The 23,738-nt window shown below is 43.2% G+C and overlaps 2 protein-coding genes across 5 annotated transcripts; one reads left to right on the forward strand and one right to left on the reverse strand.

Moving 5' to 3' along the window:
• Positions 1–1,899: 1,899 nt before the first annotated feature.
• On the forward strand, positions 1,900–10,132 carry elf2a (E74-like factor 2a (ets domain transcription factor)). Of its 2 annotated transcripts, none has more exons than XM_034598775.1 (9): positions 1,900–2,220; positions 3,472–3,555; positions 4,482–4,761; positions 5,944–6,051; positions 6,621–6,734; positions 7,055–7,138; positions 7,756–7,948; positions 8,045–8,293; positions 8,938–10,132. In XM_034598775.1, exons 2-9 carry the CDS (start codon positions 3,481–3,483, stop codon positions 9,515–9,517), a joined length of 1,683 nt encoding a protein of 560 aa, XP_034454666.1. In that variant the 5' UTR covers positions 1,900–2,220; positions 3,472–3,480; the 3' UTR covers positions 9,518–10,132. The 2 variants fall into 2 exon arrangements, with proteins under 2 accessions (XP_034454666.1, XP_034454665.1); XM_034598774.1 differs by having other exon boundaries at positions 1,902–2,220; positions 6,618–6,734.
• A 3,134-nt stretch (positions 10,133–13,266) lies between these two features.
• On the reverse strand, positions 13,267–23,347 carry nocta (nocturnin a). 3 transcript variants are annotated; one of them, XM_034598801.1, is made up of 3 exons: positions 22,676–23,347; positions 14,692–14,973; positions 13,267–14,516 (listed from the first exon to the last, which is right to left on the reverse strand). In XM_034598801.1, the coding sequence occupies exons 1-3, from the start codon at positions 22,878–22,880 to the stop codon at positions 13,651–13,653; spliced, it is 1,353 nt and encodes a 450-aa protein (XP_034454692.1). In that variant the 5' UTR covers positions 22,881–23,347; the 3' UTR covers positions 13,267–13,650. The 3 variants fall into 3 exon arrangements, with proteins under 3 accessions (XP_034454692.1, XP_034454691.1, XP_034454693.1); XM_034598800.1 differs by having other exon boundaries at positions 14,692–14,988; positions 22,676–23,220; XM_034598802.1 differs by lacking the exon at positions 22,676–23,347 and adding an exon at positions 17,004–17,031 and having other exon boundaries at positions 14,692–14,988.
• Positions 23,348–23,738: the final 391 nt, after the last annotated feature.

Consider the following 23,738-nt stretch of genomic DNA (forward strand, 5'->3'; position numbering starts at 1 on the left):
AGATAAGGTTGGTTACATCTCATTTTTATCTCCATTTGATAGATAAGGCCAAAGCTAGTAGTAAATGAATCTCGAAGATTATTAATAATCTTACAAGGAGGAGCCGTGTTCAGGAGAGGTTCAGCTTAATGCACAGTGACAGAAGACAATCAGTTTTTAGTGTTTCCTTTTAGTCTATGAGTCACAAAAAAGGAATTGGATATAATTCAAGATGCTGCAGGTCAGTTTAATATTCACTGCTCCAAAAGATTAAGGGAACACTTCACAAACAGGATCTCAATGAACAAAATATTCATGTTGAGGGGGATCTCCTCCCAGACCTGGATCAGGGCATCAGCTCGTGGACAGTCTGTGGTTGTACTTGGCGGCACCGGATACACGATACATAACATCCAAGAAGTTCTCAATCAGATTCAGGCCTGAGGGTCAGTCAATTGCATCAATGCAGGAACTGCCTACACACTCTGGCCACATGAGGCCGGGCATTGTCCTGCACCAGGAGGAACCCAGGGCCCCCTGCACCAGCGTAAGGTCTGACAATCGCTCTGAGGATTCCATCCCGGTACGTAACAGCAGTCAAGGTACAGTTGGCTATGAAAGGGAGGTCTGTGCGACCCTCCAAGGATATGCCTCCCCAGACCATCACTGACTCACCGCCAAACCGGTCATGCTGGAAGATGTTACAGGTAGCAGCACGTTTGCCACGGCATTTCCTGACTCTTACACGCCTGTAACATGTGCTCAGTGTGAACCTGCTCTCATCTGTGAAGAGAACAGGGCACCAGTGGCGAACCTGACAGTTCGTTTAGAAACAGCCTGCTGGAGGGCATTTTGTAGGGCTCTGGCTACTCTGCTCCTCTTTGCACAAAGGAGCAGATACCAGTCCTGCAGAGGGGAGGTTGACCTTCTACAGCCATGTCTAGCACTCCTCGTGTAATGGCCCGTCTCCTGGTATCTCCTCCATGCTCTTGAGACTTTGCTGGGAGACACACAGCCAACTCAAATTCTTGCGATGGCACGCATATATGGGCCATCCTGAAGGAGATGGACTAGATAGTCAATCACAGATGTGCAACCTGATTGGGTGCTATCATGCTATCAATTACAAAAATGGCATCAGCAAAATGCAAAACTAAAGAAAAATCCAACAGGAAGGATAAGGAGAGAGAAATGATCTGTAGCAATCACTTGCAAACCAATCCCTTTTTGGGGTTTGTCTTGCTGTCACCTCTACAACCATTTGTTGTTACTGTCAATTTGCACCAAAGCAGGTGAAATTGGTCGCTTCCTAAATGGAGTTTGCTGTCCGAGAAGTTCAATTGACTTGGTGTTATACTGTGATGAATAAGTGTTCTCTTTTCTTTTTTGAGCAGTGTATAACGCAGGGGTATGATCAGTATGTCCATTTTCTCATGAAACTTTACAATTATGTTAATCAGGTAGTGGAGCGGTGACACTTGATATTTTGGGCTTCATGATTTTGTCTTGTGTCTGTTGTGATAAGCTGGCGACCTGTCCATGCTGTATACCGCCTCTTGTACCTTTAAATATATGTATCCAAAAGCTTCTCCTCTGGGAGTTATTCCCCTTCTCTCATAAATTGTACTAGGTATATGTTTATTGTTGCATTGAGTGTTCAGATTCCGTCAATACCACTTATCATCATTCTGTTCTCAGTACTTGAAGATGAAGATGACTTTTGATTAGATGAGATAAACCATAAGGAACAGCTTTGCTCACATTATTGAATTCCCTGCTGGTTACAGGAGTAACTGATCATAAACTAAACAATAAACCATCTCAACGGTCACTTACGATAATATTATTTGTGTCCACCCGCTTTTGCTCGTCTTCGTTGTGATGATGTCACACGTACGATGATTCTGATGGGGTTTGTCCTCATGACGTCACGAACGTCTGCGCTCTGACCCTGTGGTTGTAGAGAAGAGGCGGCGCGCCGGAAAGCTACAGGATAGCAAGAAGCTAGCAGGTGTGAACCCAACCTGGAGGTCTGCAGCGGCGCTCACCGGCTCCAGGCGAACGCGTTACGTCTTCAGGTGTCTCTGAAGTGATTCCCGTCGGACGGAGCAGCTGCAAGCGCCTGTTTACACGAGCGAAGTCCGCGCTCTGGCCTCGACAACTCGGCTAACGGTAGCTAGCATCAGGCCCAGCTAGTGCTAGCCGCGGAGCTTACTTTCCCGTTACCAAAAGCAAAACAAGGTAAGCGAGGGAAACTCGTTGTATGGACATATCGACTCTCTCCCACGGACTCACAACACACAGGTGTGATTTGCTCTGCTGGCCGGTCAGCCACAGTCTTCTCCTTCTTTAAAATGTGTTTTCGCTAGCTTTATGCTAACCGATTCGAGCTCAACAACTAACCCTATTGACGGCCGCTGAGTTATTTGGTTGTAGTGGGGTGTCTCCCCGTTAAAGAAGTAGGCAGTGTTTGTTTTGTATTTTATTGATTAACTGGCGGTACTTGAAGTACATTGTATATTAGCTATGTTGGTTACGTTTAGCTAAATATCGGAATTATTAGCTAACTAGTTAGCAGGAGAGTCTCAGCGAGGCGAGAAAGTAAACATTAGGCTGTGTGAGGAGAAAGGTCAGCTCCTGTCATCTCCAACCAACCAGTCGGGTTAGACATTATAGAATCTGTCATGTTTTCACTTTCACTGTGTTAGTGTTGAATTAAGTCGAGCTGGCTTAAGCCAAGCCTTCTCCTCTCTGCGTCCCGCGCTGGTTGTTTACAGTGGAGGAGGAACTGTCAAGAGGAAGCCCCTGTGTCCTATAAGCCTAAACCCAGACCGGCTGCTGCTTTCAGCCGTTCAGTTTGTGTCCAGGTTTAAACGATCCTGTACACTAGACCTCTCAGCCCCCAATTTACGTAGAAACATCCGAGCAATATTTCAGATCTTATATTTGTTAGTTGAATCTATTATCATCAGTCTTCACCCTCCACACTGTGCCAACAGAAGAGAAGATTTCAGGAATATCTGCTAGTGTGCCATGAATTCCCATCACACTTTACAATCCAGCACTTTACTTATTTATTCTTAGTAGGCATCAAGTCTGAGAATATAACATAACATATTTATCCATAATTATAAAAGTCACAATTATTATTCAAGTTTAATCAATTATTGATGGGAATAAATGTCTGTTGTTAGATCACTTATTAGTTGAATTTAGCATACGCCTGAAGTTAAATAATATTGTTTTGACTGGATTGTAACATGTTGTTCTGTCGTCACTAGAAAGACCACAACATTACTTGTACTAGGTCATGAGGAGAGCAGGCGCCCCTGGAACTTTCACATGACCACTGCTCTGTACACATAAACACACTTCAAACTTGTATATAAATGAGATTTTTTATTTTTATTTACTCATAATGTAAATATTTCTTGTTGTTCGTGCTACCTTCTCCATCCTGACCCACTGTGTTGTTTTTTTTGTTGTTGGTAGGAATGAGTAATGACTTCTGTGGTAGTGTCAGACGGTGGAGGGAACATAGTGGAGTATGTCACCGTCATAGAGGAACCCCAGCAGGTGAGTCCACTCCATACATCTTTACAGCTGCAGGCAGAAAAGCACTACACCAGGTTAGAAAGGGTAGTGAGAAAGGGGAGAAGTTAACAGTACAGTGAATGCAGATCTATTGCTCTAGTGCTCAATTTAGATGGAACCTTAAGTAATGTGATTATTTATTCCTGTGTTTACCTACTATTTTCAATACCAAACTTAAAGCTATCCACTTGTGATCGAATCTCTCAGGATGGATGTTAATACCCAGTCTGAACAGGGCCTGAGATTTAAATATACGTCTGAAGGAAACCACGTACTGCTCATCACCTGCTCAATACCATCCCATCAGTGAAGGACGGTGGTGGCAGTACTTCACTGTTAAAGGGGTTTTCAGCAGCAGGAACAGGGGCAATGGTCAGGGTTAAGGAAAAGCATATTGAAGGAAAGTACAGTGAATTCCTTAATGAAAACCTCAGGCAGGGCCCAAGATTCACCTTCCTTCCAACGGGACAACTATCCTGACATCACAGCAGAGAAAACGCAGGAGCAGGTTAGAGACAGAGATGGGAATGTCCTCAAGTGGCACAGCCAGAGCCCTGACATCAAACATCTGTGCAGAAAGCTGAAAATAACTGTTCATTGACAGTCCCCATCCAAACTGACAGAGCCCAAGAGCATCTGCAGAGAAGAATGGCAAAAACAAATCCCCAAATCCAGTGGTTTTAAAGTTTTAAGAGTCATACTCAGGATTTGAGGCTGTATTAACTGCAAAAAGTGCTATAACTGAGCATTAAATAAAGGCCTTGAATAATTAATTCAGTTACTTGGGAGAGTTTCTCCAGAAGATGTTTATTCATTACTTCTGTGAGGTGTACTATTGTTGAGAACTGCCAACATGTTGACATCACTAAAAACATATATTTTTTTGTCTCTTTCCAAACTGTGTTCAGTGTGAGCAGCATCCAGTTGAGGAGGAGGAGGAAGAGGTGGTTCAGCAGGAGGTAGAGGCGGTGATCGTGGAGGGTGGCGAGGAGGTGGAGGAAGATGTGGATGAGGAGGAGGGCATGGTGCTGCAGGATGAGGGCTGTCCAGCTGTGATTGTGGAGGAGGTGCCTAGTGCCCAGGTGGAGGAGTGCTACTCAGCTCAGGTCCTGGTGTACGACGACGAAACCTATTTGATGCAGGATGTGGCTGATGAGCAGGAGGTGGTCACTGAGGTGGCTGAGACTGGTGAGCGGGTTGAATTCTTGTAATGTGAAGTTTGCCTTCTAAATAGTGGGTTGATTTATGGGTATTTGTTGAAGTTCTTCTGTGTGGTTGGAATGGGATGCATTCTAACTTTTTTACAAAAGCTAGAGACCTCCATGTTACAAATTCTGTTCAATAATTCCACTTCCATTCACACACATTTAATTTCCCCTCCAGCTCCAGTTATTATTTCCAGTCCCAAACGCTGTCGAAATGCAACAGTAAGAACTGTTCGTGGCTGCTTGTGTTCCCTCTAATAAGATTCTAATGCTAGAAGTGAATCTATTGATTGTCCAGAGTGAACACAACGAGAAGCAAGTTGATAAGACTGAGTCATTTTCTCTGTTTTAGTAACGAATCCAGCAAAGCCATTTCAAATACAAACCTTGTGATCACCACACTTTCTGACATGTCTCTTGTGTAGGATGCAAAACACATGTGGTATTTGAGTCTGTTATATATTGTTTGGGTTTGTGTCATGTCCACTCGCCCATTTAAGAATGCAGATACTATCCAAATTAACAAAAAGCTTTACAGTGAACTTTTCGATTTGTAACACATCATATAGCCTTGTCACATATATATTTTGTTGCTATAAATAATCAATGACAGCATTAGCTGAATCCCATTTTGCCAAAAGTCGTTAGCTCTAAAGTCTTGTATAAGTCTTGTGTCATTAGCTTTAGTTTTTCTAGTATCTATTAAATAATGATAATAATATTTAATGCTATATATTAAATTCAGCTCCAGGTCTGAAAATAAACTGCATATGACTGTCTGAAATCTGCACAAGCTTAGTATTGTTTCATACTCGTCTACATTTGCGATGCTTCACACAGAGAAATTCTGTCTTTGCACTTCAACTACTGTTGTTGTGTATTACAGCAGTAGACTGCCCCCTGCTGGCCGGAATTATGTCTGACCCTTTAGACTAGATCGCAGGAAACAGGAAGGGAGGAACACATTGTCACTACAAACCCAAAACAAGGAAGTTAACATTTCAAAGTAGCTGAGGTTGCAGCACCGCATTGCTGTCTGTGTTTGTCTCATTTTCACACCAGAACCAGTATATTTCTCTTACCAGTTGTCTCAGGTCTGGTCTTACTGTCTCCTCAGTGAGTGTACTGTGTGTGCTGACAAAGGTTTGTGTGTTCCTCTTCTCAGTGGAGATGTCAGGTCATGACATGGTGTGTTTTGACAAAACGTTTGAAGCAGCAGAAGCTCTTCTTCACATGGAGTCTCCTGGAGGACTCCACAGTGAACGCAACACAGGTAAACACACAGCCAGTAACACACAGGAGTCTGAGCTGCAATGAGTGGCTGTGTTTTTTTGTTGATGTATATTATTGGAATGAGTATTTGACAGGTAAATAAATTCACATCTGTTCCAGGCTTTATCTGACACCTCTAATATGAATCAGGCTGAGTACATCAGGGTTCATCACTGTACACTGTCTAATGTCCTAATTCATCCAGTTAATAGATGTCATACAGATAAAATATGTCTCATTGGCTGTGTGAAATATAACATTTGTGGACACATCCATGTGTGCATATGAACAAGCAATCTGAAAAGAACTATCTGTTATGGAGAATATCTCAGCCAGTAGTATTCCGTGTCTTGTGAGGTAGTAGTTTATGACCATGAGACTTGTGGTGATATTTAATGTGAGGATCTGCTGTCATGGGTCTCTCTCTTATACACACAAACAGAAGCAATTCTACATCAGTATTTACAGGACTCCTGGCTTTTCAGCCATCTTAATAATAATAATAATAATAACCCCAGATACAATGTCCATATCAGAAGTAATAGTGTGACTGTTGTTTGACCCCAGCAGAGGATGTGATGATGGAGACGGTGGTGGAGGTGTCAACAGAGTGTGGGCCCATAGAGGAGGAGTCCTTCCCGATCCCTCCTGACTGTGAACCTGCTGCCAAGAAGAAGAGAGGAAGTCAGTATCCCTGCTACACACAGGCCCCATTCAAACCTGTTATTGTATTCAGCGCTGAGATTATCACTTCACACCTGACATTAGACAATGTCTCCACATGAACAAAACAGTGAACACAACTCAGTGGGATAGTTAAATAAAATAGAGGATGCCCATTTGTTGGTCACTGTTAATTGTGTGTGTGTGTGTGTGTGTGTGTGTGTGTGTGTGTGTGTGTGTGTGTGTGTGTGTGTGTGTGTGTGTGTGTGTGTGTGTGTGTGTGTGTGTGTGTGTGTGTGTGTGTGTGTGTGTGTGTGTGTGTGTGTGTGTTCTGAATGTAGGTGGACGTAAGCCGAAGTCACACCAGCCTGCCTCCAATGGCTCCTTTGACTTGGGGATCAAGAAGAGACAGAGGGAGGGCAAAGGTTTGTATCAGCTCTATGTGTGAAGTTGACAGCCTGCGGCATTCTGACTGCTGGTCTAAATTCTCCCAGGAGATGTCTGTGTTATACAATGGAGTTGTCCTGGCAGCTTATGGGGTTGTGCATCAGTTCACTGTCATGCACAACAGACTCAAAGTGAGAGGTATACAGAGACGGCAAGTGCCTACCTACTAAGAACTGCATGACTCTCACAGAAACGTGCACAGCTAAAATTATGACGAAGACCTTATTATATGATATTTTGCTGCCTATAGAGAGAGAGAGAGAGACAGAGAGGGAGAAAGTTAGCGTGAGTGAGTGAAAATATCTCCTGTGGTTGTTACAGTGCGTTCACAGTCTGTTCCTGTGTTCAGCTCACACCTTGATTTTCTCTTTTATTGGTGATAGTGTGATGTAACCAGGCCTGAAAACCAACTCAAGGAGAAACATTGTTCCCTTTAATTCACTTGTTACTAATCATTGAAAGCATCTTTAAGGTGCAGTTGGCCTGTGTGAGTCTTTTTCTACAGTTTGCCCCTGACCATCAATGTAGTGATAATAACTACAGTATATGTTGTGGAGCTTCAGAAGTTTATGCGGCTGTGCTTTGTGTCCTCCAGGCAACACCACCTATCTGTGGGAGTTCCTGCTGGAGCTGCTGCAGGATAAAAACACCTGTCCCCGCTACATTAAGTGGATGCAGAGGGAGAAGGGCATCTTCAAGCTGGTCGACTCCAAGGCCGTGTCCAAACTTTGGGGGAAACACAAGAACAAGCCCGACATGAACTACGAGACCATGGGCCGAGCCCTGAGGTCACACTTCCTTCTCCACTAATGCCTCATAGTGCTGAATGCTGTCTCTCCTGTCATTCGTAATAACTCAGCTTTGATGTGCGTGTGTGTGTTTAGGTATTACTACCAGCGTGGCATCCTGGCGAAGGTGGAGGGTCAGCGTCTGGCCTACCAGTTCAAAGACATGCCTAAGAACATTCGTGTGATCGACGAGGAGGAGGAGGGCGAGGAGTTGGAAGACAGCGAGGGCGTGGCCCAGCACCCGGCTCACCAGCAGGGCCCTGCCAGCTTGGGCACCAACTCCACTGCTGCCATCCCGACTCAGCAGACCTACGTCACTGTCATCCCCAGCAATGCCACCACAAGGTCTGAGAAGTCTATTTGGCTTTCACATGTGTTCATAACCACATATTGAATCTGATTTGCTCAGTGTTGATCTGTAAAACTGGTTTATTAAGTTTCTACTACTCAAACTACAATTCAGCAGCCAAGAAGTGATTTAATTAAATGATATAGCCCAGTTCGTCATGTGTAGGTATCAACCCTTTACTTGTAATTACATTAGAAGATCACAATAATTACTCCATACTCCATCAAAAATTCAAATAATATTAACCTGTCAGTACAGATGTATTGGGTTTAACCTGAAACTTCTTGGAAATTTACTTGCTGTTGTATTCGATGCGAAGAGGACACTCTTATATCTCTATAGCAAATATGAAGCAAGATCCAAAAGACTTTGAGCTTAACTTTGCATAGTCTTTCCTTACTCTTGCTGAGGGTTAAGGCCAGCGGATGTCACACCTTCTTAAGCTCTATGAGACAAACTGATTTGTGAATATGGGCTATACAGATAACATTTTATTGATTGAAATATTCAGAAGGAAACGGCTAACATGATTGTGTTTAAAGTTCAGCCATGAGATTATTGATCTTTTCATTTAACTGATAAGAAATGTACTGATGACTGATATGGTGTATTCTTCTCTGCCCTGTGCCTCCTCCTGCAGACCTTTCCGAGCCATGCCATTGGTCATGACCAACTCTCTAGGTCAGGTGACGTTAAACTCCTCGTCCATTCTCACCACCACCACAGGAGTCCCGGTAAGTGTAGCGAACACCTCCGGCAGCACTCCCCCCAAACTGGTGATCCAGGCTCTGCCCACCATGCTATCCGGCTCCAAAGCAGGAGAGAAGATCACCATCATCACCATCCCGGCCAACCAGCTCGCCTCGCTCTTGCAGGCCAATTCTACAGGCCAGCTCACGCAGCTCATCCAGGCCAAACATCTGGCCACACAGCTGACGCAGCAGGCCACCACTAAGCCTGCAGCCGGCACTGCGCCTACGATCCAGGTAATCGCTGGCCGGTCAGCACCGCAGCTCATCCTGGCCAAACCAGCGGCTGTGGCTCAGCGATTGCCTCAGCTCCAGGTGAGCCAGTCTCACCCCACCCTGGTGAAAATCCCCGCGCAGCCCCTGAAGCCCTCCGACTGTCAGCCTGAGGCAGCACAATCACAAGTAATAGTAGTAGAGGTGCCGCGCCCCTGCAGCCCACCAGCAGCATCAGGAAAGACCCCGTCATCCTGAGGGGGTGGTAGTACAGGAAATGACTGTGGACGCTGCCGTGGAGGTGCAGGGCACGTCCCACACCTCCCCCGCCTCAGAGCAGAGCTGCTCTCTCATTGGCTCTCAGACTTTCAGCCTATTGTTGGTTTCCAAGGAGACTGAAGCCACACAAAGGATTAAAGGGACTGTTGTAAACACACTCACACAGGTGGTTCAGAGCTCAGAAGACATGGGCAGCCTTAGATTGTACATGAAAAGCTCCTTTTGTAATCAAACCTAATATAAAAGCCCAATGAGACTTTGTTGTAAACAAAAATGTAAAAAGCATTTTTTTGATACTCAGCAGGTATGTAACAGTACAGGCGTAGTTTGACTTCATCTCTTTCTTTCCTCTTTTTCAGTCTAATTGTTTGTCTGCAGAGTTCTGTTACTCCACAGCACTGTCACCTTCTCCCAACGTACAGCATCTTTTTCTACTGGTCATCAAAAGAGAGTAAAAAGGATGTCTGCATGGAGATGGAAGAACTTAATGGTGTGCTCCACATTAGAAGTATGATATACTATTTTTCTTGTACTATCAATGTATTGAAGTAGATTTTACTTAATATGTGTATTATAAAAGAAGACAAATGATAATTGTAACTGTCTGAAGTTGTTTTATTAAGCCATCTGAAAAGTGACATGTTCTTAAGTCTATTTAAAGAAACTTTGCAGCTGTATGAACACAGTAACCTGCACTGGTCAGTCCACACAGAGGCACTGTGCTGCTGGGAATGAGCCGGTCTCAAGTCACTTCTATGGCCCTGTTCAGGCCTGGTATTAACATCTGTCCTGAGACCTCAGATCAGTGTTAAGCTCTGACCTTGTCCGTTTACACCTATGTGTTTCCAGTGACCACTGTGATTAGACCGCACATCATATCTGTTCACAAAGAACACATGATGTTGTTTTTAGCCAGTCTGAGTGTGTATATATATATATATATGTGTGTGTGTGTGTGTGTGTGTGTGTGTGTGTGTGTGTGTGTGTGTGTGTGTATATATGTATATATGTATATATACACACACACACACACACACACACCCCCAGTCTCAGTGTGTCGACCAGCTCTGTGCTGGGAGATTATTACTGTTTACTTGTTTAACTTAACATTGCTTAGCTCTGCAAAAGCAGAAACTTGTGGACAAACAGTCATTTGACATCCTGAGTATTCAGCACTGCCCCTAAAATCTGAAGGGACCACAAATATTTACCTTCACTAATCAGAACAGAAAACGTAAAAAATAAAATATCTGAAGATGCTTCTTGTACATCGACAGTGGATCTACATGTGGGAGAGTACCGTTTAGAAGTGGAAACACACTTGGACTTACAAGTTATGTTCCACAATGAAAAAGGTTGAAATGTCACAGTAGCATCAGTGAGTTCACTGCATACTGTGCCCCCAAGCTCAGCTACACTGAACCTGCAAAAAGACAACACAAACCCATGAAGATCTTCAACACCATGACAGAACATGTAACACATAGAAACATGGATGCAGCATTCTGTGGGTGCACACTTTGTTATACACTCTTATAAAACAGATCTCCTAAAAAGACCCAGATCTCTTTTGGTTATAATAAACAAAAGAAAAAACATCTGTTCACAGCTGGTAGAAATGACTTGCGTACGTATGCACGTTTACGTTTGCAGGAATCCAATCAAAGGGGATGTGTGAAGGAGGAGCTGGAAGAGAACAAAATAGAGGTTTCAAATTAAATTTAAGCAATTATAATCAATGTCTTCGATCATGGCATGTTGTTAAGAGAGGCTGGACAAAGTACAGCCAGGAAGGACAATGTAAGTTAATGTGACTGTATACCATGCTGTATTATAGCTGTACAGGGGTTAGCACTGGATCTTAGTTTGAATCCTGGCTCAGCCGGGGGTCTTTCTGTGAGGGGTTTGCGTGTTCTCCCCCTGTCTGTTTATCCGGGTACTCCAGCTCCCTCCCATAGTCCACAGACATGCAGATTGGGGTTAGATGAATTGTCAGACCATGTCAGACAGTGTATACACACAGTGGTGCCCTGAGGTAACTGGGCCGGTGGACTAACGGGAGGCAGCCGGGGTGGTCTACCTTCAGGTTGCGTTCTGAAATGCACAACTCTGGTGAGCAGAAAAGCCCAGGTGTAAAGGGTGGTAATCTGAGTTACCATAGTATTTCTGACCAGCTCCAACCAGTTTAACCTCTGACCTCTCCCATCTACACAGAACTGCTACTCACTGGTTTTGGTTTCATTCTGAGTAAAAACTCTCAGGAGATGTTTCAGAAAAACTCAAAACAGAAATTATGTCACAGTCAAAGTCAGTGAGATGACATTTATTCATCATACTGAGGAGTTTGAATTGAGCATTGAATATTTCAGTTACAGGAGACGTCCTGTTAGGAACAAACTTGCTGAACTATTAGCAAATGTTTGTCTTTAGGATTACAGACATTTGTATCATATCATTCACAGAGATTCAGCTCACAGAGCAGGACTCGTGCTACCTGCCCTCAGACTGTCAGACTGTCAGTTCACCTGATGTTGGTGGATGTGATGGATGGTGATCGTGGACTACGATAACAAGACTGCTTGATATACAATATGCCTACTCACATATTCTACCATTACTGGTAATAACTCCATTTCAATTGTCATTGCTGCTCCCTTCATCTCTAGCAGACATTTTCTTATGTACAAATACTTTAAACATTGACACACCTTTCTATTATGTTACAGTTTCTTCTAATCCATGTTGTAAATATTGTAATTTTGTTGTGTTCAGCTACACGTGGTTGTACTGTAAAGCGCCATGTGAAAACAGACCATTTATCCTGTGATTTCACTCCTGTGTATATTCTTCCCAAGGCCAATCCTGCCTATGCCATGAGCACTGTACTTCTACTGCTGTTATCCCACCAGGCAGGATAAGTCCTCAGATCTCTGTTGTGATACAGTGAAAGGAACATATGAGTCAGTCTCCTTTCCCCCTCACGCTCTGCCCACAACTGGGTCCTCTCAACCAAGGGAGGAATGATGCTGACCATCCACTGCTCGTCTATAGGACTGTTTTTAAATGCACCCACTCGGAGATGTTGAAGGCTCTGTAGGAACAGTGATGAACTCACCCACACATCTGTTCCTATGTGGCTTTTAGTGAGGGGCTTCTGAAATAGATGCTGCAAAACGGGAGGCGGAAGCCCCACCCCCCACTACTATACAATTATTTTGTGTGCGCGTGCTCGTATTTGTTGCCTCCTTAGGACTTTTCTGGTATAAACACTGACCTTGTCAGGACCAGTAGACAGAGATGTGGCGACTGTGGCTCAAGAGATAGGGTCGAACATTAGCCGGAAGGTCGGTGGTTTGATCCCCATCTCCCTCAGTCCGCATGCCGATGTGTTCTTGGGCAAGATACTGAGCCACAAATTGCCCCTGATGGGTGTGTAAGCAGTGCGTGATTGATGTATGATAATATGGGTAGATGGACTGTAAAGAGCTTTGAGGGGTCCTCAAGACTAGAAGAGTGCTAAATAAATGGGGCCTTATGAGGCAAAACATAGTTTCCTGGTTAATGTTAGGATTAAGATGTGAGTTGTGGTTAGGTTAGTTAGGTATGAATTGGCCACGGTTAAGTTTAGGGATAAGGTTTTCACTAGGCTGTTCACAATGAATGGTAGTCAATGTTGAGTGCAAACCTGTGTGTATGTTGACAAAAAAAGAACTAGTTCACGAACTAGGCACAGTAAAATACATTTCTTTATTTATATTTTAAAATGTAGCACTTCTGCGCATGTCGTCATGATGTTGTCACAGCAACAACACTGTCATGATTACCATTGTAAAACTGACGAACCACCTCAGATTACTTAAGTGCAAAGTAAATCATTTAAAGACACTGTACTAAAATCTGTTGATTATGGTAAAACCAAATGAAAGTATAAATAATAATTAAATAAAAATTAAGTTAAGAGTCTTATGTGTGTGTTGGAAACAAACTACTGCAGTGGTTTTCCAGTCGTCAAACCCGTTAGCTACTGAGAAACTGAGCATGTTACTTAAGCGCTCATTATACATTCTGGATCAGCATTCTCCTCACTCGCTTCTCCTATTGGTCCAGAGCTGCTATGATGAAAGCCTATGGGGTTCCTCCCTGAAGCTGATGTCACAGAGCAGTGATAAATGGTCAGAGGGGTAGTGGTAGGAGGGGAGGCGGTCAGGGCCGATCTGCTCTTCAGTGGGAATGTCCAACAGGCAGTCCACACTCAAAGCATTATGGGTATACCAGATGTAGTCAAGCGTATTGCAGCTCTCTCCAGAGGGGCGGATTTTCCATGTGGTATAGGCTGGCTCCATCTGCCCGTCAGAGCTCAGCAGCTTGTATGCAGAGTTCAGGCCGAGGGAGGAAGAGCTGAAGCGTCTGTAAACATCCTCTGATGGCTCTGCATTAAAGTCCCCACACACTATTAAAGGGACGATGGTGGATGCTGACTCGCTCTGACTGCCAGCCCGGGATGTTATGCTGCGTAGGCTCTGCAGCAGGTCAGCACCCTGCGCACTCCGCAGCCTCTCCCATCCACTGCGAGCTTTCAGATGAGTTACAGCCACACACAGCTGCCGACCCGTTACCCTGCAACTCAGGGTCTGAACAATGGCTACCTGGTTGGTGGGCAGCATCATGGCTGACAGCCGCAGGTGAGCTGCAGCCTGAAGGGAGAAGCGTGAGTGGCGATAAAATAGAGCGCAGCCGTCAGGACCGTTATTCTGCTCTACATCCAGGCAGGGAGACCAGGGTTTTGGCAGGAAGCTTCCGTGGTAACCCAGGCTGGTCATGATTGGTTGGAAAGTGTCATAGTAGTGGTCCACTTCCTGTAGACAGAGGATGTCTGGTCTGTAGGTGAGAATCTCTTCCAGGATCAAGTACTTCCTTTCCTGCCAGTTGAGAGCATCCAGTGGACAGCGGATGAAGCCGTCCTTCCCCTCACCAAGAGCTGGAAACAGAATCACTGATGTTATAATGCTGGCAGCTTGGTGAAGACATCTTTGTTTAGCATACCTGCATGCTAACATTTGCTAACTGGCACTAAACAGTGTGCAGTTGAGTATGACAAAAATACAGTATCATTATATTTTCGAGTATTTGATCATTAACCAAGTTAAATGTACCTTGTGCCAATATGTTCCACTGCATGACCCGTATGGAAGGGTTGTGCTTGTGGTGGTAGGGCGCTGTGCCGCTGGGATGGACCAGATCCCGGTGTGGCCGGGCTGGTCGCCTCTGCAGGGCATCCTCACACTCTCTGAGCAGCTGGTCCGGGTCTACCTCGGCCAGGTCCTGGTCTGGGCTCTCCTCCGGGTACAGCTCTGGTTGGGCCAAGGATGAGCTGTTCAGTGACTGGGTCAGAGTACCAAACAACCTGCTGCTACTGCTGGCCCCCATTGGACTAACTGGTGGAGAGGAACCAAGAAAGGAAAATGTGTGGTCAGTAAGGGTCATCTATGGTGCTGTGAACCTTTTACTTGTTGCTAACATTAGCCACTGGTCATACCAGACCCAAAGAAAAAATAATCCACAAACCCAAACCCTGAGTGTTAAGACTTGAGCGAGTGTGTTTCAGTGCCAAAAAAAACGTACAATCTTTTGTCACTACTGGTTTTCATATCATTCCCAACTTTATGCAGAGCCTACTCCATAAATTACCTTCAATCACTCCAAATACCATGAAGATCTTTGGATTTTTATCTTAGCCTCATCAGGCTAAAGAATGACCTCTCTCAGTTCATCTTATAGGCAGAGTGAGGGTTAGCCATGCTGCGTTCAGCTGACAGGACTGTCCCCCATCACTGCAACAGTACAAAGGTTCTGTTGCTCTTTTAGAACATAGTGACTTAACGTTTGTTCAGACCACACAGTGAACCGCTGAGAAAGCAAACAGTTCATTATGTAAAGAGGAAGCTGACTGGTCTGATGTAATGAATGTATACGATCAGAATAACATACAGACAGTGGCTACAGTCGTACAGTACTTCTTTTTTGTATGAATTAAAGTGTGGGAACAAGTGCGCAACTCTCAGCGGACACAGAACGCAGAAATTGTGATTAACTTTTAAAAGCTGGAGGACCTGGGCCGACACCCAACTCTACCCTCCCCACAGACAGGTCCCAGGTCTGGGGTAGTGACGATACACATCACTTCAGACCTCTGTGCCTTACTATCCCCTGAAATGTATGTTCTTTATAGACATCAGATGTTTATTTGTTCACACAAATGTTGCACAATTTATTTACAAGTAGACTGTTGTTGCTAAAGAAAGTGCTCATTCTTTCCCTGAAGACTCATGTTAGTTATGATTATTTTTACTCATTAATTTTTGTTTTAGTAGTTTTATTGTCCTTAAATAAATAACAATAATAACTCGGGTCATGTGCAGTGAGAGCACGGGCAGGGTGTGCACAGGCAGGCAGGTGTGTTAGTGACAGACAGACAGACATAAATGCCAGCAAATCATTTCACTGGGTCCAAATGACAGGATTGGTTGTGTTTATTACAGTCCTGCGGGGGCCACACACAACGGTTTTTCTTTTTTTAGACAACTTTTATTTGTTGATGGCTATCAGGATGTGAAGAGGATTTCAACAAACAAGATTACCCGTGTAAAAGGGTAATGAAAAGTCTATGGTGAGTGTCTCTTGCAACTCAACAGTGTATGTAAAGTTTAGTAATATTCTAGGATAATTACAGAGTAGCAGATATGAAATATCTAATCCTGTAATCCTATTTAAGTTCAAGCACACTATGACATGGTTAGAACAGCCTGTGTGTGACTTAATGACGACTCTGCACATCGTTAGAAATCTGTAGCTACTGGTGACAGTCTAGTACCTGAATTTTCTTTTTACCAATTTTTTTGTAAGGGTTAGGAAACAAACTCAAGTTAGCTGAAATAAAACAATTTAAATTATATATTTATTAGAGTGATTCAGTTATCCAGTTTTCTGACAGTATTCTGAAAATACTGAGGTATAATACAACTGTTCTGTTTCTCCCTGGTCTTTGTTGTTTTTACAGGAACCTGTCACTGCATGGTGGAAAACAGTGCACCAGTCATGCATTAAAGGAATATGTATTCAGACATAGGCTGTGGAGAATCACTTCAGAAACTGGTCCTGGATTAACTAAGCAAATATCTGCTTTTGGCTAGTGTAATAAAATAAATAGGCGCCAAATCAAGTTAATTTATCAATCAATCAAATTGTATTTGTATAGCCCATATTCACAAATCCCAATTTGTATCATAGGGCTTAACAAGGTGCGACAACAGGGTAAAAAACCTTAGAAACCTCAGAGAGAGCCACATGTGAGGGATCCCTCTCCCAGGACGGACAGAAGTCCAATAACTGATACAAATATTGAACCCCATCATTCGTCCTGCTTGCTGACTTTAACACAGTAAGTTACTGTCAATAAACATCTTACCTATGGTCTCCATATCAGCTTTAATGCTTTCTTCCCTCTTCTTTCTAGGTGTAATGAGCACAGTCCTCTTCTATCTCTGTCATTCACTGCTGACCTCTTACCTTTATCCTCTTTATTACCTGAGCATCACGCTCTCTCTGTACGTCTACAAAGTGACTCATCCCTTATCCGTCTCATCCTTCATTATACACCTGTCTCCCTCTCTCTCTGAATCATCACTTCTCAACCCTCCCTGCCTCCTCCTCGCTCGCTGTTAGACAGAATGACACCTCTACGTCTCAGGGTCACCATAGTGATGATAGATGCTTATTGTGAAGAACAGGATGCATCCTAAGATTGTGCAAGCAAGGAAGCATGTTTAGGGAAAGTGGGTGAGATTTTGATAAGAATGGGCATGTTGTCCAACAGGTGGGGATGGCAGGACTATCCAGTTCGTGCGCGCACGCGCACACGCACACACACACACACACACACACACACACACACACACACACACACACACAAACACACAAAGGACTTGTTCTCTGGTAAACTTGGGAGAGAGGAGGGACGGAGAAGACAGTGTGTGGGTTGTTCTCTTTGTCACTGACACATTTCCTGCACATGATTTACTTGGACACAGACCGTGGACATAACCTGGTAAATTCACTAATCTGATTTCAGTGTTCACCATTTTCTGTCAAATACCTTCTGGACCTGAGTTGCAAAAATTCTAGCTTTTTAGCATTTTGTGACCCTAACAAAGAATAGATACACCTGCACAATGTAATGGAATCTAATGCAGCAGGCTTGTAATAAACCCTACATTTTTAAAATCAATAACGTTCAGCATTAAATTTAACAGAAACTGTTCTGAGAGGAAAAAAATTCACCTCTTCTTCAGCTGAGAGAAAACTGGGTCACTACAAGACCAGTAGTTGGGCTGAAACCTCAGAAGAAAGCAAAGAAGTGGTCGTTAGGATATCTCCTGCTCTTTTTCATCAACACTGTCAGAGTAAAACTGATTCAAATGTTCACCATGTTCACAATGACAATATTAATGTGTGCAAAATGCTAAGTTCAACATGAGTGTGTTATCATGCTAATATTTAGCACTAAACACAACATACAACTGAGGATGATAGGAATGTCCATTATGCAGCCAATCCATTTTAAACTTAAGTACTGAACAACTTATAATGTACAATATACGAGTAAAGGATGAAACTAAGTTTTTAGATTACGTCTCATGGATTATGAATGTCTTGAGGGGCAGCCAATCCAATTTGTTGAAATATTTAAGTTAAAATCCAAAACGATCAACCTCCAGCAAGATCACAGTCATCCCAACACCTTTCTCATGGGAGCAAACCACTCTAAAGAACACAGTGCAAAACAGCACCTCTAACTTCAGCCTCGAACAGGATCCAGCCACCCTGAAGCAAAGATTTATCTCCAGATTTATGATAAATAAAGATAGCCTCATAAAAACATGAACACAAATATATGTATACTTACATGAAACAAAACGGAAACGGGAAGCACAAACACTAGTTTTTCAGCCTGTCTGACGTTTGTCCACCCAACATTCTTCTCTCCTGCCTCAGTCATCCCCCTCTCTTCCTGCTTCCAGCTGAACTGAGTGGGAGCAGGCAGTCACGTGGACGTGGGTACAGAGGGACAGAGTGACTCCCAGTCCCAGTAAATGCTGATGCAGCCGAAGGAGTGACTCCATCATTGACTGGCCACTTCAACAATGCTCTCTCTCTCTCTCTCTCTCTCTCTCTCTCTCTCTCTCTCTCTCTCTCTCTCTCTCTCTCTCTCTCTCTCTCTCTCTCTCTCTCTCTCTCTCTCTCTCTCTCTCTCTCTCTCTCTCTCTCTCTCTCTCTCTCTCTCTCTCTCTCTCTCTCTCTCTCTCTCTCTCTCTCTCTCTCTCTCTCTCTCACTCACACATTTTCCCTGCACTGCTAATATTGAAGCTCTCTCAGCAAAGCTCACATGCAATACAGAATCTCTTTCAACTCCAAACCAAAGTTTATAATGGCCATGAATTATCTAACTTTTAGCTCAGGATGTCTCACACTGACTAGATATACTTTTTGACCAGGCAGCATAAAGACAGCTGGTGGGCTGTTTACTAATGGTGAAAGTGAAGGAGCACAATGTTACCATGTACTGACACAATGTGGAAGATTACTGTTACATTTTGTAATTCATTTTATTACATACAACAAAATGTAATCCCATTACTTTTCCAAAGCTTTTGACTTTTTGACTTCTGTCTATATATATTCTAGGCCTAGAAAACCCCATCTCTATCTTCCTCATGCGCGCGCGCACACGCACACACACACACACACACACACACACACACACACACACACACACACACACACACACACACACACACACACACACACACACACACACACACACACACACCAGTATAGTCAGAGGAACCTCAGTAAACTGGAATTTCACTGTCAGACAAGCTAAGAAGTCACACACATTGTATTTGTGCATTCAATTTGCACCATATGTCCCAAGATAGTACTGACACACCACCTCATTTTTTAAATATCTTACTATCTAATATTATGATCATGGGTAAATATTTATCACTGAAGCTTTGTTTTTAATTTGATCTCATTTTCTCCTTGTTTCTAATTATTTGTTGTCACAGAGAAATTAAAAGAGATACATTTAATGGTTAAATTCCAGCGGTTTCTTGCAGTGTTCAGGGCCCTACCACAGCTGGTTCACTGGAAACGTTTCCAGAGACACTGAACTGGAACCTCCACTTATTGCATTACTTCCACTTCCTGTAGTAACAAGTGAAAATGTTCGCTGGGGAAATGGCATGTTGGAGCACATGCTGGTTGTGGATTCCCAGACTTTCGACTTCGTCATTACAGAATGAACTCAGATGCAGTGAACTTTTAGAGTTGGCAAGTTGATCTGAAAAACTAGGTGGATGTAGAATGATTTTGGTGCTGTAGAGATATAGAGATATAGAGATATATATATAAATAAATAAATAAATAAGCCTTTATTACACATTCAAATTTGTAGATGTGTAATAAAAGATTTGTACTACAGCAACAAAGATATTTAACACACGTCGAACTTAAAACAAGATCAACCGCCAAAAAGTCTCTGTTTTAGGAGTTTGATAACTCTTGGGAAGTGTGGACAGAAGATGTTAACGTAGCGAAACTGATGTGTTTTAGAACTACAATGTATTGTATTAGTACACATTCATCACTTATACACCACATTCACACATTGACGGGGAAGTTTGAGGTTCAGTGTCTTGCATAAGAACACATGGCCATGTGAATTGAACGAGCTGGGGAACGAAACGCCGACCTTCCTCTTAGTGAATGACCCGCTGTACCTCCTGAGCCACAGCTGCTCACCAACAAGTACTCAAGAAGTACAAACCGACACTAAAAAGCCAGTCGTCACATACTTCCATGTTTAAGTGACAACTCACCATTAGCACACACGTTAGATTAAAGCCCAGTAAAAAATATACTGAAAGCTAAAAACCTACGAACCAGGGTAGTGTCACGCTGAGCAGCACCTTTTCCCATTCTTCACTTAAAATATTTTTATTAATAGCCAAAGAAAAGAGCCAGAGTCCAAGCTACTGTTGAGTAATAAGCCAGAATGTGCTGCTGGTTACACACAGATCAAATTTTAGGTCATATTGTCCTGTGCTGTGGAAACCACATGACAATTAACTTCATTACAACAGTGACATATTAGATTAAGTGGCAGGGCGCGAAGTGAATGACCGACTGTCCTGTGTAAATGTCATGTTAATCAGACACTGAGCTGAAACTGCTGAATTCCACTGAAACAAAGACACAACCACTATTTTACTTAAAACCACCATCATTACTAAAATGTCACTAAAATGTTATTTTTTTACTTACAAATATCTATAGTTTTTCTATAGATTTACAATTTCAATAAATGCATTAGATGAAAATCCCATGATTTTATTCCTGTACACATCTAACATCATGGTCATCAGATCCGGTTTAGGATACACTTGACTACAAACCAAATACTGGGTCTAGAGAGGGCCATTCATCTTTTTTATGTTACCTGAAGACCATCATATGTTTTCCTACATGCTGAGGGGAGGGGAATTCAGATCATTTAAATATGCAACCTCACCACTAGATGCCACTGAATCCTCCATACTGAACCTTAACTCAAGACATAAAAACAAAAGGAAGGGTAAAATAGGCCTGACTCATTGCTGTAACCATGGTATGTGACCCATGACCTCTTTACTGGATGGTTATGTAACTGAGCCTGACAGATCCCATTACAGGTGGAGGCCAGTAAAGATCTGCATGGAGTTAGATTAAGAGTTTTAGCCTCCAGAGGACTGAAACAGAGGAACGATTACAGCGTCTAATTTAAGGCACCATTTTCCAGTTGACCCAGGCCATGAGGGAATGTGCACGATTATGTATGTGCTGGTGTTTGGGTGGGGGTGACCTGACTTCAGGCTGAGACCCGACCTGTTTCCTTGTGACAATACCTAAAATAGACAACCTGGTTAGAACTGCATAAAGACTTCAAGACCCGCTGGTTCCTGACTGGCTTGTGTTATACAAGCTAGAGTTTTCACAACTGATATTTGTTTAAAGTCAAGTTTTCCTACAGTTACGCTTAAGATTACAAGATTAAAAAAATACTCTGTTTATCACATACACTTTTACTGTATGTCAATAAAGTCAATAAAATACATTCATAGGGTTGGGTTTTGGTAAAATATCTTTGCTGAATGTGTCACAGAAAAGAAATATACATACCATATGTATGGTATTCACCTCATGTCTTTGTTGGATTGGTTTTTATTCAGGTTTTGTAAGTTGGCAAATTTCCCCATTGTGGGACTAATAAAATGACTTCTTATGGTATAGGTCTTCTGAAAAGTGGACTCAACACAACAGAGGATATGTAAGCATGTATGCAGTTGTGACAGGTCAAGAAGGGGGGGTGGGGGATCTGTTACATCATCAGCTTCACATGTGGCCCACACACACATGGTCCGTCTGACATGTGTGTCTGACTTACAGGAGTGTTTGGGACCTGAGTAAAACGTACAATGACAAATGTAGTAAAACGTTGACAGTGAAACAGCCATGGTGATGGTGGTATACATGTAGGAAGATGAGACCTGCATCTTGTACTGTAGAGAGGTCAGTATATCTATATATAAATACAGAGCATTTACCACCTCTGTAGCTCAATGAAAAACGTGGTCACTGTAAAAAGATAAAGGATACTTCAACATGACATCAATACAAAGAAACATCTCTTAAATTCTTCTGGATGACCATTGATTGAAGTATGTGAGCGTGTTGTTTCAACTGAACCTAAAGTTTCTCTCGTGTATCATTTCCTTTCCACTCGCTCATCAGACAGACGCTGCTATCAGGGGTACAGCTGAGGAGGAGGAGGAGGAGGAGGGTTGTGATGATCGATTATCGACACAATCGATAAGGTGATAACATAGACGAATGACGAATAGGTTGTCTACACAAACCAGGTTTTGGCTCATGGAAAATGACACGTCAGATACGAATCAGTGAACTCGTTTCAACAGTCGGAACATGTTGTTCCATGGTCCCACATTACACTGAGCGGTATACTGAGGTGAACAGTACCTGGTGCGGCCCTCGAGGATGATGTTCCGCTCGGCTTCAGCTGGGGACCGGTCCCCTTGACTCCCATTTCACTTCCGCCGATACCGGAGCAGCGTCGTCCCGCCGGGTTGGAGGCTGGTCCCGCTGGAAACCGTCCTCTGGCTGCCGGTCTCCCCCGCGAGCACAGCTGGTTCAACAGAGCCGAGCAGCGACGCGCTGGATTCATGTTTGGCTGAATCCACCAGAGACACACGTGAAGGTCAGCACTGACTAAAACGTGGACTCAACAATAAGTGGGAATGTGACGCATCACGTCTCTTTGTACTTGTCACTGTAACAGAAGCCGGTTAAAGTTACATCAGTTTCCTGGTGACTCACGTAACACCGGTTACTGAGGGGCTGTAACCTAATGGTATAGTCCGTGTCGGTTTAAAGAGGGGATCAAAATACCTTAGAATTAACCATATAATAAACACATTAATATGACTGGTGGAAATGAATGAGACTCTTTTATCTTCTGCCGGAAACGGAAAAAGTCTAGATCTAAAATAAGCTACATTCAGGAATCCCCCCTCCTGACTAGTGGTTCGAGCCGCACTGTCACCAATACCAACGAGGCGAGAACAGAGTGTTAACCTTTCATAAACCAGCCAATCAGCTTCCAGTAGGTTGTGAGACTGGAATGACGTACACGATACGGCCATCCGCGTCATTTCCTGACGCTATTTATGCAGAGTTCCCCCGAACACCAGGAACAGTCTGGTCTGGTCTGTCAACCTAAAGAATAAACAAGAATAACTAGAGCAGGATCAGTTCCCCATCTCTCATTATTCTTATTCTTAGCCTTATTCTTAGTAGTAGTAGTAGAATTATTATTATTATTATTTATTTCTTGCAAGATGTCAGAAACTGTAGTTTCTGAATACCAGTTTACCTGAAATACGTACATTTGAACTCAAAATTGCCATTTTCAGAGTTCATTAACTTTAGAGAAGTGTTTAATAGTCTATTTTTGCAGAGCTATGAATTATTCTCTCCCATGTTCTGTATCACTGGGATTAGATGGGAACAAACTAATGTCCTA

This window comes from Hippoglossus hippoglossus, chromosome 10, assembly GCF_009819705.1.
Source record: "Hippoglossus hippoglossus isolate fHipHip1 chromosome 10, fHipHip1.pri, whole genome shotgun sequence".
NCBI classification, from domain to species: domain Eukaryota; kingdom Metazoa; phylum Chordata; class Actinopteri; order Pleuronectiformes; family Pleuronectidae; genus Hippoglossus; species Hippoglossus hippoglossus.